Source organism: Fundulus heteroclitus, chromosome 1 (assembly GCF_011125445.2).
Source record: "Fundulus heteroclitus isolate FHET01 chromosome 1, MU-UCD_Fhet_4.1, whole genome shotgun sequence".
Classification (NCBI taxonomy): Eukaryota; Metazoa; Chordata; class Actinopteri; order Cyprinodontiformes; family Fundulidae; genus Fundulus; species Fundulus heteroclitus.
This window is the reverse complement of record NC_046361.1, coordinates 39,704,974-39,722,390: the sequence shown is the minus strand read 5'-3', so window position 1 is coordinate 39,722,390 and position 17,417 is coordinate 39,704,974. Positions and strand designations below refer to the sequence as shown.

Below are 17,417 nucleotides of genomic sequence, written 5' to 3'. Positions count from 1 at the left end.
AAACCAGGAACTTCTCTTTTCTATTGAAAGTTTCCTTCCTCTAAAAACAAGAGCTTCCTTCTCTTCTTCTTTTTTCACAGCAGAGATCGAATCTAATGACACAAACTGTTTTGTGTCAATAGATTGTTTATTGCATTCACTTTGTTACATTTCTTACTTAAATTAAAAAAAAGGAGGCACAAAAGATGTGGTCATAACATGACTCCTAATGTTAAAGTGAGTAATATGCATACCTGTGGTAGAGTTCATTATTAGGAGAACATAGGGACGCAGGCAAAGTAACAGCAAAAAAGTGCACACTTATCGTCATCACAGATAGCAGTATGTATAAAGCAGTGGCAGATTAAGCCAGGCTTAAAGCATGAGAATTAAATGGCTAAAGCGTAGAAGTGTTTCAGAATGTGCGAAGTTGAAACTAAACAGAATGGGATGTGAATACAGAACATAAAGGTCAGACAGAGATAGCTCTTGTAAAGTGTGCTGCATACATGGTAGCAGACGGCAAAGTGAGGTTCCTCTTATAGATGACATGTTGACAGGAAACATTTTGCAATAAGTGAAGATGTTGCATAGATTTGAAGTAGTGAAGAGGTTGTATAAATACAGACAAACTAATCAGTGAGAATGCTATACAGCATTCTCACTGATTGTTTTCCTGTTTTTCTTTATTATTATTATTCCGTACGTTTTTGTGCGTCTAACTACTCCCGCATACTTCAACTGATTTCCACAATTTTCATTTTTGCATGTAAATAGTTCCTTAGCTTAGCTTCTTTTTATCTTCATTTTGCTTAGTAGTTAAGTTAAGTTTCACTAGCCTAGTAGAGAGGATTTATTAATCGAAATATTGTGTTAATTCAGGTAAACAGCATTACATAGTGATGTTCTCTGGATGTTCATTTTATTTCTGTTATTACATTCTTGAACTTGAAAAGAAGCTGTCACTCTTTTATTCTATGTGTGTGCAGGTTTTGCTGTTAAAAGATCGCTAGTGCTCGAATTCATCCCTTTCAACTATTGTCCTGATATCAGCTTAAGAGCTGATCATCACCAGACAATACTAAACAGACAGAGAGTTATTTATGAAACATTAAATAACTTTAAACAGTGTATAATTGCACAACACAAGCATAAAAGAGCCAGGAAGAATCAATTGAAACACCATGAAACTGTGCATTAAAAAGCAGCAACTCCCTACATGGTCCCAACTACAGGATGAGATCATTTTAGATGCATATAGAGAATATTTTTATAAAATAATTTTCATTATAAATTACAATTACAAACTTTTTCTGACTGCTGAGAGGAGATGTTTCTGGAAGGTGGTCTTAAAAAAAACTTTTATCAGTGTGAAATACAACTTCAGAAAATTGCCAACTGGTTTGGCAATATACTCAATTAATTATTTTAACACTGACATATCTAATCCATTCAAGTCTTCTGGTTTTTTACTGTTAAATCTTTTAACAATTGTAATAATTTCATTTACAGTTATACCCTGGAGAAGGGAAAGATCCACAATAGAATAATAAATACTGTACCGTTAAATAAAAACCGCATACTAAAAAAAACGCATACTCAGAATAAACTATATGTGTGACTAAGTAGGGGGACCCAAAAATGAATGCTACTGTCTTCCACCGCCTGCACTGGGTGCCTGCTGGATGAGCTTAACTAACCACTTCCTCTCAGCTACAGATAAGATGGCTGATGCAACCAGAGTCAAGTTTAGACTCATGCGTGTTAAATAGCTTACTACTTGAAAATCAAACTCTTTTTTATTCTGATTCTGGGAAAAAAAAAGGTCTTCAGGAAGAAGCCCCTGCACTCCAAAAGACCTCAGGCTCCTCAGCAGGTAGAGTCTGCTCTGAATCTTCCTGTAAAGAGCATCTGTGTTGTGACTTCAGTCCAGTTCATTGTTAAGGTGAGCACCAAGGTATTTATAGGAGTCCACTATTTCAGTTCCCTGGATGTCAGTGTGGTCTGACTGCACCTCCAGAAATCCACCACCAGCTCCTTGGTTTTGTTTTGTCATGTTGATCAGAAGATGGTTCTGCTGGCACCAGTCCACAAAGTCCTGTGTTCACTCTCTGTAGTCTGGGTCAACCTGACCTATGATGAGACAGATGTTGGCAGAGGCATCAAACAACTTCTGAAAGTGACGCCCTTAATCAGAATAAGAGCTGACAAGTTGAAGAGAAGTGGACTGTGTGGCTTTAGTTTGGCCAGTTTCAGATTAATTTGAAACTATTTTTCAAAGTCTACAAAATGGACGGACAGACCTTCACGCAGCTTTGTCTCCCCACTGTAAAACTGAACCACTGCTTTATACCAGTCAACAGTTGCACAGATTGTGATAAATAGCCTTAGCTTCAGTTCACCCTAAGAAATAAACACTCTGATGCACTTTGCACCAATGCACCTACACTGCAAAAAGGGAACCAAAAGTAAGTTAAATTTTCTTGAAATGGGGGTATTTGTCCTTGATTTGAGCAGGCAAGTCTAAATGTGATAGTGCAAGTGCAGTATATCTAATTATCTTATTTTAGGAGTAAAAATACTCATTCCATTGGCAGATCATATTATTTACCTGCTCAAATTAAGAACAAATACATTAATTTCAAGAACATTTCACTTATTTTTCATTCTCTTTTTCCAGTGTAAGAAAAATTTTCCTTAAACCACCAATTCGCAGCTTGTTTTGGTGCAGCATAGTGTCGAATAAGTTACAGCTTCAATACTCTAATTAAATCCCATAAGTGGTTAAAGCAAACTATTTGCTCGAATCATTCCTTTCAACTTGTGTCCTAATATCAGCTGTTTGGGCTGATATTCATCGGACCATACCTAACAGGCAGAGAGTTATTTATTAAACATTAAATAACTTAAAACCATGCGCAATGGCACAACACTATCTAATCAGTAAATATTTAATTCCAGTTTTTCATGGATGTTTGTGGTTTATATTTTTCTTTTATGTTTCTATTTTCACCATTTCTTTGCTGTTATGTTCCCTAGGCCATGTTTTCTTTAATTATTTCCTTATGCTTAATATTCTTAGATGTTTTAGTTGTTGGGTTTCTTTGTGATTCTGTTTTGATTCTTGTTTATATTTCCTAGTTTTTCCCATTTTAGTTCATACTTTTGTGCATTATGTTCTTAGTTTATTCTTTGCACATTTTCTATTTTTCCAGTTAGATTCCTTGAATTACCTTCAGTTCCTGTTCATTGCACTCTTGATTTCAGCTCATCTCTTTTTATTGGTCTCAGCTGTTCTTCATCTCAATTCAATTCAATTCAATTCAATTTTATTTATATAGCGCCAAATCATGAAACATGTCATCTCAAGGCACTTTACAAAATCAAGTTCAATCATATTATACAGATTGGGTCAGATTATACAGATTGGTAAAAAATGTTCTATATAAGGAAACCAGTTGATTGCATCAAAGTCCCGACAAGCAGCATTCACTCCTGGAGAACCGTAGAGCCACAGGAAGAGTCATCTGCATTGTACATGGCTTTGCTGCAATCCCTCATACTGAGCAAGCATGAAGCGACAGTGGGAAGAAAAACCACCCATTAACGGGAAAAAAAACCTCCGGCAGAACCGGGCTCAGTATGAACGGTCATCTGCCTCGACCGACTGGGGTTACAGAAGACAGAACAGAGACACAACAAGAGAAACAAAAAGCACAGAAGCACACATTGATCTAGTAATCTGTTCTACATTAGATGGTAGTAGCGGGTGAGTCGTCTTCTCTGGATGATGTCACAGTTAACAGAACGCCAGACCAGGTGTACCTACTATGAAGAGAAAAGAGAGAGAACAGAAAGTTAAAGCAGAAATGACAACACATAATGCATAATTGAAGAACAGTAGAACTCAATATAGTGAGAAAATTAGATCCTGATATACTCCAGTAACCTAAGCCTATAGCAGTAAAACTATAAAGGTAGCTGAGAGTAACATGAGTCACTAGTTATAATTTTTGTCAAAAAGAAAAGTTTTAAGCCTAGTCTTAAAAGTAGACAGGGTGTCTGCCTCACGGACCAAAACTGGGAGTTGGTTCCACAGGAGAGGAGCCTGATAGCTAAAGGATCTGCCTCCCATTCTACTTTTAGAGACTCTAGGAACCACCAGCAGACCTGCAGTCTGAGAGCGAAGTGCTCTGTTAGGAACATACGGGGTAATCAGAGCTCTGATATATGATGGAGCTTGATTATTAAGGGCTTTATACGTTAGAAGGAGAATTTTAAATTCTATTCTTGATTTAACAGGAAGCCAATGAAGGGAAGCTAAAATTGGAGAAATATGATCCCTCTTGTTGATTTTCATCAGAACTCTTGCCGCAGCATTTTGGATCAGCTGAAGACTTTGAACTGCATTTTGTGGACTTCCTGATAGTAAAGAATTACAATAGTCCAGCCTTGAAGTAACAAATGCATGAACCAGTTTTTCAGCATCACTCCTGGACAGAATGTTTCTAATTTTGGCGACATTCCGGAGGTGAAAAAAGGAAACTCTGGAAACCTGTTTAATATGGGATTTAAATGACATGTCTTGGTCGAAAACAACACCAAGATTTTTTACTTTATTACCAGAGGCCAAGTTAATGCCATCCAGATTAAGTGATTGATTAAGAACTTTATTTTTTTGAAGACTCTGGCCCAAAGATTACAACTTCGGTCTTGTCAGAATTTAGATTTTATATATATATATATATAAAACGGTTGCAGTTACAACTCAAACGTCGTAACAAAGCTTCTAAATCTGAGTCTGACGCACAATTTAAAAATACACACACGAAGTAGTTTGATTTGTGTCCGATGACGAGCGAGCGAGAGTAGAGAGAACTGGTGAAGCAGCACAGAGTAACAATTACTCTAGCGCTCCATAATGATGTTATTAATCATAGAAATCTTTCTGATTGTTTCACAGCGGTTACCATCAGCAGGTAAACATGCCCACGGCAGCACACCTCGGCTCCCCACAGCCCGTTTCTGTCTGAATGCGCTAAAACTGCCTCTTTAAAATGAACTGCACGGTGCAGTCTGCGCCTGTCTGAATCGCAATGAGAATTTTTTTTTTTTTCCCCCAGGATCAGCGGTAACGACAGCGGTGTGCGTGTCCTGCGCGTCAGAGCTTGTCACCGGTTCAAAGTCATGGCACCATGAGCAGCAGCGCTGTTTGTAGGCGCTGCGCGATCCATAGAGACCGACTCAGTCAATTTAATCTCGTAAATAAAACTTTCAGCCCGAATTAAATGTTTCCTCTGCTGACGTAAACGACTAAAGCCAGGAGAGAAGAAGAGAGATTTTCTGATTGTCGCTCGTTTTCTTCTCCCGGATCCGTTGCGATTCTCTCCTCTGTTGCCTCCAATTTCTCTCTCACTCTGTTCCTCTCCTCTTTAATGACTAACTTTCACCTTAGATGTCTCGCCTGTTTCCCTGATTTCAGCCTATTGAGCATATGAATTGAATTTGAATTTGCGAGAATGGTTGAAGCACAGACCACATATGCGCATATACAGCCCAATGCGGATTTTTCATCTTAAAATGAAGCGTAGAAGATTTCTTCTAAATAAATACAGTTTATTAACATTTCCGTGTTAATAATGTATCGTTCCGTTATGACACCCATGGAAATCTGTTTCCCCTGTGTCGGGAGCGCGCATTGCAGCGAGGGAGGCTGGGCTGAACACTGTCACGTCACTTCTGATAGATTTCTCGGTTAAAACCAAAAATTAAAAAAACTCAAGTCAAGGTTTTAAAATTTACTGTAATCGGTAGCTGTTTCCAAAATTATAAAATACACACCACAAATTAATAAAACAAGGTCTATAAACATTTTCTAAACAGTAAAAAAATCACGTGATGCACATTTGCATTATTGATTGAAGGACTAGCAAGTCCGCTGGGTTAACTCGCCACTTCTTCTAAAAATCAGCGTAGGAAGAGCCTGCTTTATTACTTTGTGGTGTGTATTTTATAAATTTGGAAACAGCTACCGATTAAAGTAAATTTTACAACCTTGACTTGAGTGTTTTTTTTTTGGTTTTTTTTTAAACAACACCGGTTCCCCCGAATCACGACTCCTCTCCCCGGAAGCCGCACATTTCTTCCGGTATGACCCCAAAGAAATCTGATTTAAAGGAACTGTAAGTGTGCAACAGCAGTTAGCAATAAAGTCTAATAAGGATCATTACAATACATTTTTATTTATTGTTTAAATTAACAGTTTTTTGAGCTTTACAAAATAAATGCTTATTTACATATCTTTATTGTGGGAAGGGTGGGGGGGGGCATGGTCAGACGCCATTACAGTTTTCGCCTCGCGCGCCCCTTAGTGGCAGCTCCACACTTTGGGAACCCCTGGTATAATTAAATAAAAATAAAGCTTTTTTTGTGTCTGGCCAGCACAGGGACCATAGAGGTATGTGACAGAAGTGAAGGGTAGATGAGACTGATCTTAAGAGCTTCATGGGTATAATATTTCTCAGCCATAGCGAGTTTGACGAGGACTATATTTAAGTACACTGTCGCGGACTTTTGATCACAATTTTGATCTTTTGAGTGTCAGTGGAAAAGCGTCTCTACAGAGCTTCAGGTTAAATGAGGATCAGCAGTGGTTTATGTGCTTCCATAATGGGCACCAGTGGCTTATTGTTATAGTTGAATAAAATTTCTTCTCTGTTTTGCAGTAAAGTGCAAAATCAGTTAATAAATCAACTTAACTAAATGGTTAAAAATAAAGTTTAACATGAATAACAAGATTTATTTAATCTTCTCTTCAGTTCCATCTCTTATATAACATGAAGATGCTTTTTGTTTGTTTGTATTTTAGTACGACTAATGTTAATGTGCTCAATTCAAATAAAACCAGTTTTACTAACTGAATTATTGATACTGTTTAAATAAAGAAAACAGCATGTGTTAAGTTTAAATATGACCTATTATGAAGATTCACTTTTTGCACGTTTTTGTATTTCTATTTAGGTCTTTACTACTTCTAGAAACAGTCCAGTGTTAAAAAAAAAACTGTAGTTGTCTCAGAAAATGTTTTGTATTCTATTGTACATGTTATCTGTAACTTTAAGATGTAACACTTTTTTGTGTGTTACATTACTTACCTCTTGTGACAGAGGACCGAATTACATGTGCAAGTAAGATTCATATGCTGGGTAAAGCTATAGTTAGTAATTCTATTAAGAAACATTGTGTTATGCGGGGCAAAATTGTCCTTCCATCCTGAAAGTAGTCAATACATTATGTATTCAGAAAAAGGAGGTTAAAAAATCTTTCTCTGTGGGAGCTGCATGCCTGTAAAACCTATAATTCAGGAGTCACTGACCTTTTTGAAACTGACCTTTGAACTACAAGAGTCCGAGCTCACCTTAACTTTATGTAATATGAATATGTTTTTAATGCTTTTGTCATTTTTAAATCTATGTAAATACAAGTATGATTAAAAAGGAAGAACAACTGAATAAAATAGCATTTTAAATGCAGCTCCTTGGAGGGTTGTGCTATTTCTTTGAACAGGCACCACATATGGTCCTGGGGGCTACCAGGGGATGGTCAGAGTTTTGTTCCTGCTCTCACCCACCTCTGTTCCTCAAGTTCCTGGGGGTATCATCTTATCCATTGGTTGTCCCTCATGTCATCATTCTGACACATTCACATATTGAGCGTGTCAAAATGTCCGTGCTGTCCGCAGGGTCCGTGCTCATTCTCTGTTAGTTTCTGCTTGCTGGCTGTGCATGCGCACTTCGAGTGTTTATGTATCCGGTTAGCTTAGGGGTTAGCAATGGTGTTAGCCATTCATTGGAGCTCCGCTGCTTACACCATATACTTTAAACATGGCTGAGAGTCGCAAAAAGCAAACCACATACAAGTTTTTGAGATGAGGAAGGCCTCTGTAGAAAGAAATAAGACCAGGGTGGATTTGGGAGATTTTTGTCATGCAATTCCCCTGAACAGTGAAAGAGTAGGTAAGGCATATGCAGTTATTCAAAAACGGACAGTCTCGGTCTCTGAATTACTAGGGAACGTCTCAGTTTTAGATGTTTTAGCTGTCCCTGTACATGTCCCTGATTGTAGCGTTTGATGAAATATTAGAAAATGTTTGTGTAGAGTGTTATTTCGGTGGCCAAGTAGACAGAGCGAGTAAGAGATGTACAGCTGTACTGTTGTGTCATTTTAAGAAGAAAATATTAAAAAACATAAGAAGTTCTTTTATCGTCCCACAATAGGGAAATTTGGGCATGACATTGACAAAGTTACACACAATTTATAGTAATGAAAAACCAAGCTAATCTAATTTCTAAAGCAACAAAGAATGAGCATATCAGAGGCCAAATATTAAAGTAAAAATAACAGAGTAAATATTGCATGTTTATTGATAACACGGCAAAAAAGATTAAATAATTTTCACATGTATAAAATCCAAGAGTAAACTTTCAGTTGGGGGTGTGTGGCCAACTATGGCTTATTTGCATAAAATAAAACAGTTTATTATAAATGAGCTCAAAATAGGCAAAACAGGGGATATGAAATGTCATTGTCTGAGAATCATCCATCCATCCATCCATTTCCCAACACGTCTAACCCTTGTGGGGTCATGAGGGGTCCTGGTGTCTATCTCCATCATTCAATGGGTGAGAGGAACACCCTGGACAGGTCGCCAGTCTGTGGCAGTTGTCTGAGAATGATTTTGTCCAAAACACATTTATGAATATGTTTAATACAGCCCATAGACACATCCTGAATGTTTAAAGTAAGCATAATGGGTCCCCTTTAACACTGTTTCTGCTGATGTAAGGTAATAGTGGAATAAAGAGGAGGTGTATCATTTTTGCTTTGGCTGACAGGGTTTCCATCTGTCCGAAGTTCTGAGTAGAGAACGCTGTCTGCAAGGTTACCACAGGGGGCGCTGTTGTGCAAGATGGTTGTAGGTGTAGAAAAATGGACCTCGGAGTAATCCAGGGTGTCTTCTCCAACCTGGAGGATAACAGGAACAGCCATTACATCTTAAAGTGTAACCCACACAAAATCAACTTTTTGCAGAAATTGGGCCAAAGCGTGCTGCTGTGCAATTTTTTACATTTTCATGTGCATGTAGTTAGCAACATTTACTTTACAGCCAACGTATGACGACTTTACGCTGTGCATCCCCTGGTAAATTGGAAACATGTCTGATGTGCCTAATTTATTTTGCAATATCTTAAAATTTTGCTCAAAATACGTATGAGAATTGGTTGGAAACACAGCTATCGTTCACTCACCGTGTTCTGAGGATGGCTGGCGAGGCTGTATTCGTCTGTGGTTTCTGTTACCTGGAACTCAGGTGATCTGTTTTCTCCTTCCTCCTCTCTGTTCTCTGTGTTTACTCTGTTGGTCTGCAGGAGAACCTTGTCTAGCTTCAGAAAATAACAAATGAAGCCCATGGAGACGGTTTACTGTTCAGACTGACTCACCTTTTTGATGGTGGCGTACTCCATTTCTACCGAAGGCTCTGCAGAACATGCTGCACGGAAGATAAGATGGTTAAATATTTAAGAGAGACTTTACAGCAAAGAGTCATTGCTGATAATGATTGGTGGAAGGAGGTTAATGAGGGGGTTAAAAAACGGGATCAGATCAAGTCACTCAGAATCTCTGGTATCTCTTTCCCCTTTTTGTCAGACTTTATCAACATTTGTTATAACTGTTGTTTCATTTCTTTCAGAGAGCTTTTATAAGCCTGAAACTGTCTTCAAATGGACTCTTAGATTTGATCAAAGTCTTAAAGGAAAGCGTCCCACTTCCACCTGGATGAATAAACGTTGTCTCATTGGGTAATTATGCAGTAAAACATGTTAGATTAAACTGCTCTAATCCAAATCAACTCTATTTCTAAACTTAAAACAACCAGAGACTCATTTAAAGAACAGCAAATAGAAAGAGAGAGAATAAAATAATGGGGCGGGGGGGGCACTGTATAAAGTCTCGCTGCCCTCAGACAATCGTTCTCTTCGCCTGCTGTTCCTCGGCGGCAGCAGCATTGGAGAGACAGTCACCTGGGTTACCACACAACACCACAAATAGCAACTAATACTAAACATGAACTGTTGACACTATAAAACAAATTATCACACACTAAGTGGTTCAATACCACAAGTTAGCACTTTAGTCAACTAAACACACAAGTGACCAATAAAACATGGAGAGTCACGCCAACAAGAAGGCACAGAAGGCACAAAAGAATGAAATTAAAAAATATATATTTCATCATTTAATTCATTAAGTAAGCCACACAGCCAACGAACCAGATGTGACTCTGGAATGGCAGATAAAAACTGTGATATATACTGTACATTAAAGTCCTGCTGTTGCTGTATCAACCCTACAGACTTCTCAGGTCTTCTGGCTCCAGCCTGCTCTGCAGAACCAGAACCAGAACCAGAACCAGACATGGAGAAGCAGCATTTAGTTCCTATGCTCCACTTATCTGGAACAAACGTCCAGAAAACTACAAAACAGCTGAAACACTGAGTTCCTTTAAATCAAGAGTGAAAATCCATCGTTCTAGCGTTCCTTTGGGCCCATATTAACAGGAACATTGACCGACATATGTGATGTTTATTGATGTTTTCACCTGATATAATCTAATGTTACTTACTGGCATCACAACCAGTGACTGTTTCAATGTGTTTTTGATGTTTTTATGTTTTCATGATGTAAAGCCCTTAGAAACGCCTAAACTTGACTTGATGTCGTTGCTGTTCTTTTGAATTTGCTGTTTTACTTTTTACATAATTTGTAGTTGTGTTTAGATTTGCTAACATGGTTTACACTTCAGTGCCACCATGGACAATGGCATGAAAATGTAAGGAGTAGAAGTAAAAAGTAGACTAAAAAATAATTACTTCTCCAAAGAATAAATAACCAAAATTTCTACTTAAGTAAGGTAAAAAAGTATTTGTGCTTAGTTACCTGACGCCTCTGATCTTTTAGTATTTTATAGTTATTTTATGCAAAACTGAGGCAGATGTTCACCTTCCAAGCAGGACAATGCATTCAATTTAGATAAAAGAACATTCATATTCACAAATAGCCTAGAGACCTTCATCTAATTTAAAGTCTTTACAATCCTTTTTTTGTTTAGAAGCTTTTCATCCATTCCGAATGAGTTTGAGCAGTTCTGCATGGAACAATGTGTGTAAATATCAGTCTGTAGCTTGTTAAGACATAAACCAAAGGAGACTTGCAGCTGGATTATCAACAAAAGGTTGTTCTGCTAATTATATAAAGCAATTTCCCTCTGGGATTATTAAAGTATGTCTGATTCTAATTCTGATTCTGATATATCAGAAGGAAATATGCACATGCATCCCGTAAAGTAAAAAAGAAACGAGGAACTAAAACATCGATTGGCTGATTGCGTCAAAGACAGACTCACAATAAATGAACCTGGGCGTGGTTAATCTTAGGACAACCACGTCTGAATCCCTGGTCACATTATTAAACACATTTTAAACATAGTTATAGTTACAGTCAGTGTATCCTGTAACTCACCTTTATGCTTGCTGCACTTGAAGAGCACCAGAAAAGCTGCAGCCAGAACGATGATGGTGATGCTTAGAGCCACGGCGACAGAAAGCACCACTCCTGCAGAGACGTTTAGAGTTTAATAAAGTCCCATCATCTCATGCAGAGCTGCACACCTGCAGCAGAGGTTTACCTGAACCTGAAGGTGGAGCTGATGTCCTGGACTGTTCGGTGGTGTCAGTGGAGGATGGAGAGGAAGGAGAGAAGCTCAGATGCTGTATTGATGTTGCTGCTGTTGCTGCTGTTGCTGCTGTTGCTGCTGTTGTTGTTGCTGCTGTTGAGGAATCTGGTTGGGGAGGTTCTGACACTGTGAAAGACTTTGGATTAAACAGGTTCTTTAAATAAAATAGTTTTGTTATATTAACGAACAATAAATTAATATTATTATTACCGTTATCGCACCAATGTAAATAATATGCATATATATAAATTGAATATATAAATATACAAATTTAATCACAGAGGCGCCTTGGCTAAACCCAAAACTGCATTTGCCACAGGAGCCTGGGAGGGGCCAGTATTTCCTCACTGGGGCACTGTTACGACCTGGCATAAAGGCCATAAGAAAACGAGAGACACGCCATGTATAAGAATTTTAAAATGGCAATTTATTTAAATCATACTGAGGTTAAAACTAAAACTGTTAAGGTGAAGTGAGGAATTCAGAAATCAGTGGTGTATGGTGTGTATGAGTGGAGAATCTATGTGGAAGTTGCAATGTGCCTACAAAGCAAAAGGCAGCAGCATACCTGTGGAGGAGAGCAGAGAGAACCCTATCTATTTATCTATCTATCTATCTATCTATCTATCTATCTATCTATCTATCTATCTATCTATCTATCTATCTATCTATTTATCTATCTATCTATCTATCTATCTATCTATCTATCTATCTATCTATCTATCTATCTATCTATCTATCTATCTATCTATCTATCTATCTATCTATCTAACCACAAGGTGTCATAACTGCACCCTCCAGAAGATGGCGTCCCAAATGGATCACCAAAACAGTCGTTCTACTTCTTACCATTATGCTATAACCAGTTTGTTACTCATAAACAATAGACCTTCCCATTCAAACCCACTAAATTACTTCCTGAGAAGCAAAAGGAGGCTGAACTATTCAAACAAAATTGGACGCACGTTGTTTAAACATTGATCAACCTGATGTAATTAAAGAAGCCCATTAAGACCATATACACAAACGACTTCAATAATGTCAACGAGCGACCGAAAAGGGTGTATAGCAGTCAAACCAAATGGATTATTACACAAAGTTACCGCATAATACCACAATTTGCAACTAATACTAAACATGAACTGTTGATACCACAACACAAATTATCACACTAAGTGGTACAATACCACAAGTTAACTCTTTAAGAAGTCTGCTAAACACACAAGTGACCAACAAAACATGGAGAGTCATGCCAACAAGATGGCACAGAACAAAAGAATGAAACAAAAATATATAAATAGTTCATAATTTAATATATTAACTAATCCACAGAGCCACAGAACCAGTTGCGCCTCTGGAGCGGCAGCCCCGATCTAGCAGATGGAAACTGTGATATTATCTCAATACAGATGAAGCTAAAACTGCAGCACTTTAATTTTTAAATCATTTTGAAAAAAAACTGTGAGAGTAAAAAATAAAGTTGGTCCAAGGAACCATTCAGTTATGGTTTCCATCCCAGCGCACATCATCATATGTAATTTAATTTGTATTGTCTTCAGTACAGGGGCCAGGACCAGTTCCACAGGGGCACTGGCCCCCATTGGCCCCTGTCTAGAACCGCCCATTAAGGTCAGTAAACTGTGAAACAGACAAGTCCAATGACACGTTCAGCTGTGCAAGCACATAAATCTTCAATCCAGTCACTTTCAGATGTTTCATGAAATCAAATGTTTGTATAAACGGGCAAGCGTAGCTGGTTTTTAAGCTGCTTCGGTCCACGAGGAGCAGAACATCTCAAAGCTTTGCTGCTCGACTCGAGACGAGACATTGGCACTATTGATCGGAGCAGACCTTGTGAGCTTAAACGGTCAATCATGGTTAGGCTTGTGCACCTTTTAAACACCACAGAGCAGGGGTCACCAACACGGGGCCCACGGGCAACAAGTAGCCCCCGAGGACCACATGTGGCGCCCACGATCCTGTACTGCTGCTTTTAAAACTTTATTTTATTACTCGTACTTTGTTACTCCTCCTGTTTATCCACAGTTGCATTTATAGAGATTTAAAAATTACAATATGTATAACAAAGCATGAAAAATATATGTTTATTTTACTTAAAGTTACGGTGAACTCGGACTCTTCTAGTTCTGAGGTCAGTACTGGTAGCCCTTCGTATGACACAGTACTGATGAAGCAGCTCTCAGTTTGGTGACTGCTGCCATAGAGGATGTTACATATTGCCTCTGTTGGACAGAAATCGTGTGTCTCCATTTTTAGAACGGTTTTGTTTTCTGTGAAAACTAACTTTACCCATCATCCTTCAACCTTTCTGGTATTAATTTGCACATTTTCAGAATATCGTATTAAAGCTCAGTAATATTTTTTCTGTAATGTATCTATCCAATTTGCAAAGATAACATTGGAAAAGGCAGTTTTTCAGAGGTCACTGAAACATAGGTTTAACAGGCATCCCCTTGGTTATCATCCTGTTTTAATTGCCCTTAATAATCAGCATGTTTAAAGATGAAGGACTACCAAACAGACATGTTCATCTGACCAATAAAACCTGGTAACCTGGTTAGAGAGGCTGGTACGGCTTTAGGGAGGACTCTGGTCCAGCTTGTGGACTTCTACAACAGCCACCTGCTGAAGACGGCAACCTTTGTTGTGTTATGTTTACACCATCCTCTCTTTAGAGAGCTTCAGCTCATATTCACACTGCCAAACAAGAGCTGCTGAACTGTTTTGTATTGTGTGAAACAATGAAAATAAGTTTGATTTCTTTATGTCTGAATGAAACGCGTTCAGCTTGGCAACACTAAACACCTAAGATGGTTTAGCAGTGGTTGTCTGGCTGAATCCTGGGTCCTTTGGTTCTGTTTATTACACCTCCAGCCCCCCGAGTTCACAAATCAGGATCAAAGCTTCTTCTTTCTACATTTTTGACCGTTGAGTATAAACCTTTCCCGGTTTACAGTTTACATTCCTTTGTTGCTTATTTATTGTTGTGTATTTTAGCTTGTCTTGATATTTGGTGTAATTGCAATAAAAAGAACTCACCATAGTTGACAACAATCTCAAAATCCTCACGTTGAGTCACAATTAATCCCAATTCACATCTGTACCATCCAGAGTCAGACCTTTTCAGCTCAGTGATGCTCACTACAACAACATACGATGCTCCTGTTTTATTAAATTCAATGCTGTATCTGCCGCTCTGAGCTCTGTTCTTTATAGTTTCAACAAGAATGTTTTTTCTGCTACAGTCTTTCTTGCAGAAGTACATTTTTATCCCATTTGTGGAAAATGAACATGAAACTGAGATGTTTTTTCCCTCCATCTCTCTGTAGGTTGCTGCTTGAACGGATCCAAGTTCTCCGTCCTGCAGTCCTGCAGCAAAGACAAACAGCAAAGCGTTTCTGAAACATTCAGCAGCCTGAAGATGAAGTGTTTTCATAAATAAAGCAAAAGATGAGATTTGCTGTTCTTTGCTTTTTGGAAACATGACCTCTGATTTACTTGTGGAGCATTTTTCCTTCATAAAGAGATTAATGATAAACTAACCAGCATAAAAGAGCCAGGAAGAATCAACAGAAACACCATGAAAGTGTGCATTAAACAGCAGAAGCTCCCTACATGGTCCCAATCACAGGATGAGATCATTTTAGATGCATGTAACTGTATAACTGTTACAATTACTGTAACAAGTGTTTTGCAGTAACTACGTGCAATAATGTGCTGTGTTTATTATTATTATTATTATTATTATTATTATTATTATTATTATTATTATTATTATTATTATTATTATTATTATTATTATTATTATTATTATTATTATGGTGTTATATTATTATGTTATAAAGGTCACTCATTCCTGCTGCTACCTGATCATAGCTTTATAAGTGTAACTATTAGAGTAACGACTGCAACCATGCACCATAGCTGCAACAATAACTGTAATAACTTATGTGCAATAAGCTATTTAAACAAGGTGCTATAATCCGTGCATTAAGCCTGTGCAATAATCCTGTATAAACTGTATAAACTGTGCAATAAGCCTGTGCAATAGTCCTGTATAAACTGTATAATAACATATGTGCAATAACATATTTATACATAGGAGTGTACAGAATTGTATATTGTATATAGCTGTATAACTGTATCTAACTGATTCTACTTACCTACTTTGACACCTTCTTCTGACTTTTGACTATTGAGCCGATGGGACAAGTGAATTTCTCCACTGTGAGATCAATAAAGCTTATCTTATCTTATCTTATCTCTTATATAGGGAATATTTTTATGAAATAATCTCGATTTTAAACCACAAATGTTTTTCTCTGAAATCTTAGAGGTGATGTTTCTGGATGGTGGTTGTCTGAGAAGAAATATTTCCCTGTGTGAAATTAAACTTCTGGTGCTGCTACTCTCATTAGTTAACTGCAGCTGTCATGATCTAAAAAAAAAAAAAAAGGTATTTCCTCGCCATCTCACTTATCTACAAGTTGTGCAAAACTCTAACTTAAATTTTTCTAACAGTACAGAAGATTAACACTGAAATACAAAATCAGAAAACTGGATCTACAAAGTTAACATCAGTTTTACTACAAAACCCAGAAACATGTTGAACACCTGGAGAAAAAGATCCAGCATGATACAGATTAATAATCAGGAAACTGGAGATAAATGCCCAGAATGAGAGGAAATAAATTACTTAAAATGTACTCACTGAGGAGGAAGAAGCAGATGAAACAGTGAGAGACCTTCATCCTGAGCTGCTACAGGTTTCTAACGCTGCTCCTCTTCCTCCTTCGCCCCTAAACCAGGAACTTCTCTTTTCTATTGAAAGTTTATTTCCTCTAAACACAAGAACTTCCTCTTACCCTGTTTTTTACCTCCAAAGATCAAATCTATTGACAGAAACTGTTCAACTTGTGGGACTCAAGAAATGTATACATGTTTTTATTTAAACATGTTCATAAACCAACTGATTTCTTTCATTAAGCCTGAATGTGTTTAATGTTTGTGTGTGGGCCCCAAGAAGATTAGCTTTCATTAATTAGGCAGCTAATGGAGAAACAAATAAATAAAACAAAATGTAGAAGAGCTTCAGCTTCTTTAACTGACCAGTGGTTCAATTCCTGGTTCTCTCAGCGTGGTAAAACTGGCATAAGTAGCTGAAATGCTCTCAGCTTGAATCTACACAGACAGATCTTCACATTTACAGACAATCAAGTATTATTTTTTTGGTAAAAATCAAAAATTTTAAATACAACCAAAAAAAGTTCAAATATGTCTAAATTTTAAATATATTAATTGTATTTAAAATATGTATCGTAGTCTATTCATCCTGTAAACCAGCCCTGACGGCAAATGTCTGCATGCATAATTTCTACAGTAGGCTTAGCTAAAATTAAAATGCACAGATACAGTTTAAGCGTAAAGTTTAGATACAGTTATCATTTATCCTGGAGCTCTTTCTGCTGTACAGTGAACCAGAACAAGTACAAGTTTCACTTGTTTGTGACCAGGAAGTGAGAACTGTTCCAGTGCTACCACAAATGAAACAGTTTATGACCTCCAACTGTAAAAACTTTATTAAATGTATGTTGTTCTTTATTTTAAGCTCCTTGTGGTTTGG

The 17,417-nt window shown here is 37.6% G+C and overlaps 1 protein-coding gene and 1 long non-coding RNA gene across 2 annotated transcripts in view; both read right to left on the bottom strand.

Annotated features, from left to right (window-relative positions):
* Window positions 1–11,842, bottom strand: part of LOC110367897 — a 57,010-nt gene extending 45,168 nt beyond the window's left edge. The window contains exons 1-4 of the mRNA XM_036142832.1: window positions 11,732–11,842; window positions 11,560–11,652; window positions 9,480–9,529; window positions 9,288–9,401 (exon numbers count right to left, since the gene is read on the bottom strand). Of these exons, the coding sequence (XP_035998725.1) occupies window positions 9,288–9,401; window positions 9,480–9,503 (138 nt within the window). The 5' untranslated portion in view covers window positions 9,504–9,529; window positions 11,560–11,652; window positions 11,732–11,842. The remainder of the gene's footprint in view (window positions 1–9,287; window positions 9,402–9,479; window positions 9,530–11,559; window positions 11,653–11,731) is intronic.
* A 5-nt stretch (window positions 11,843–11,847) lies between these two features.
* On the bottom strand, window positions 11,848–16,939 carry LOC118564521. Its single transcript, XR_004931907.1, has 3 exons — window positions 16,506–16,939; window positions 14,834–15,163; window positions 11,848–11,899 (listed from the first exon to the last, which is right to left on the bottom strand). It is a non-coding gene; the product is annotated as an uncharacterized LOC118564521 (long non-coding RNA).
* Window positions 16,940–17,417: the final 478 nt, after the last annotated feature.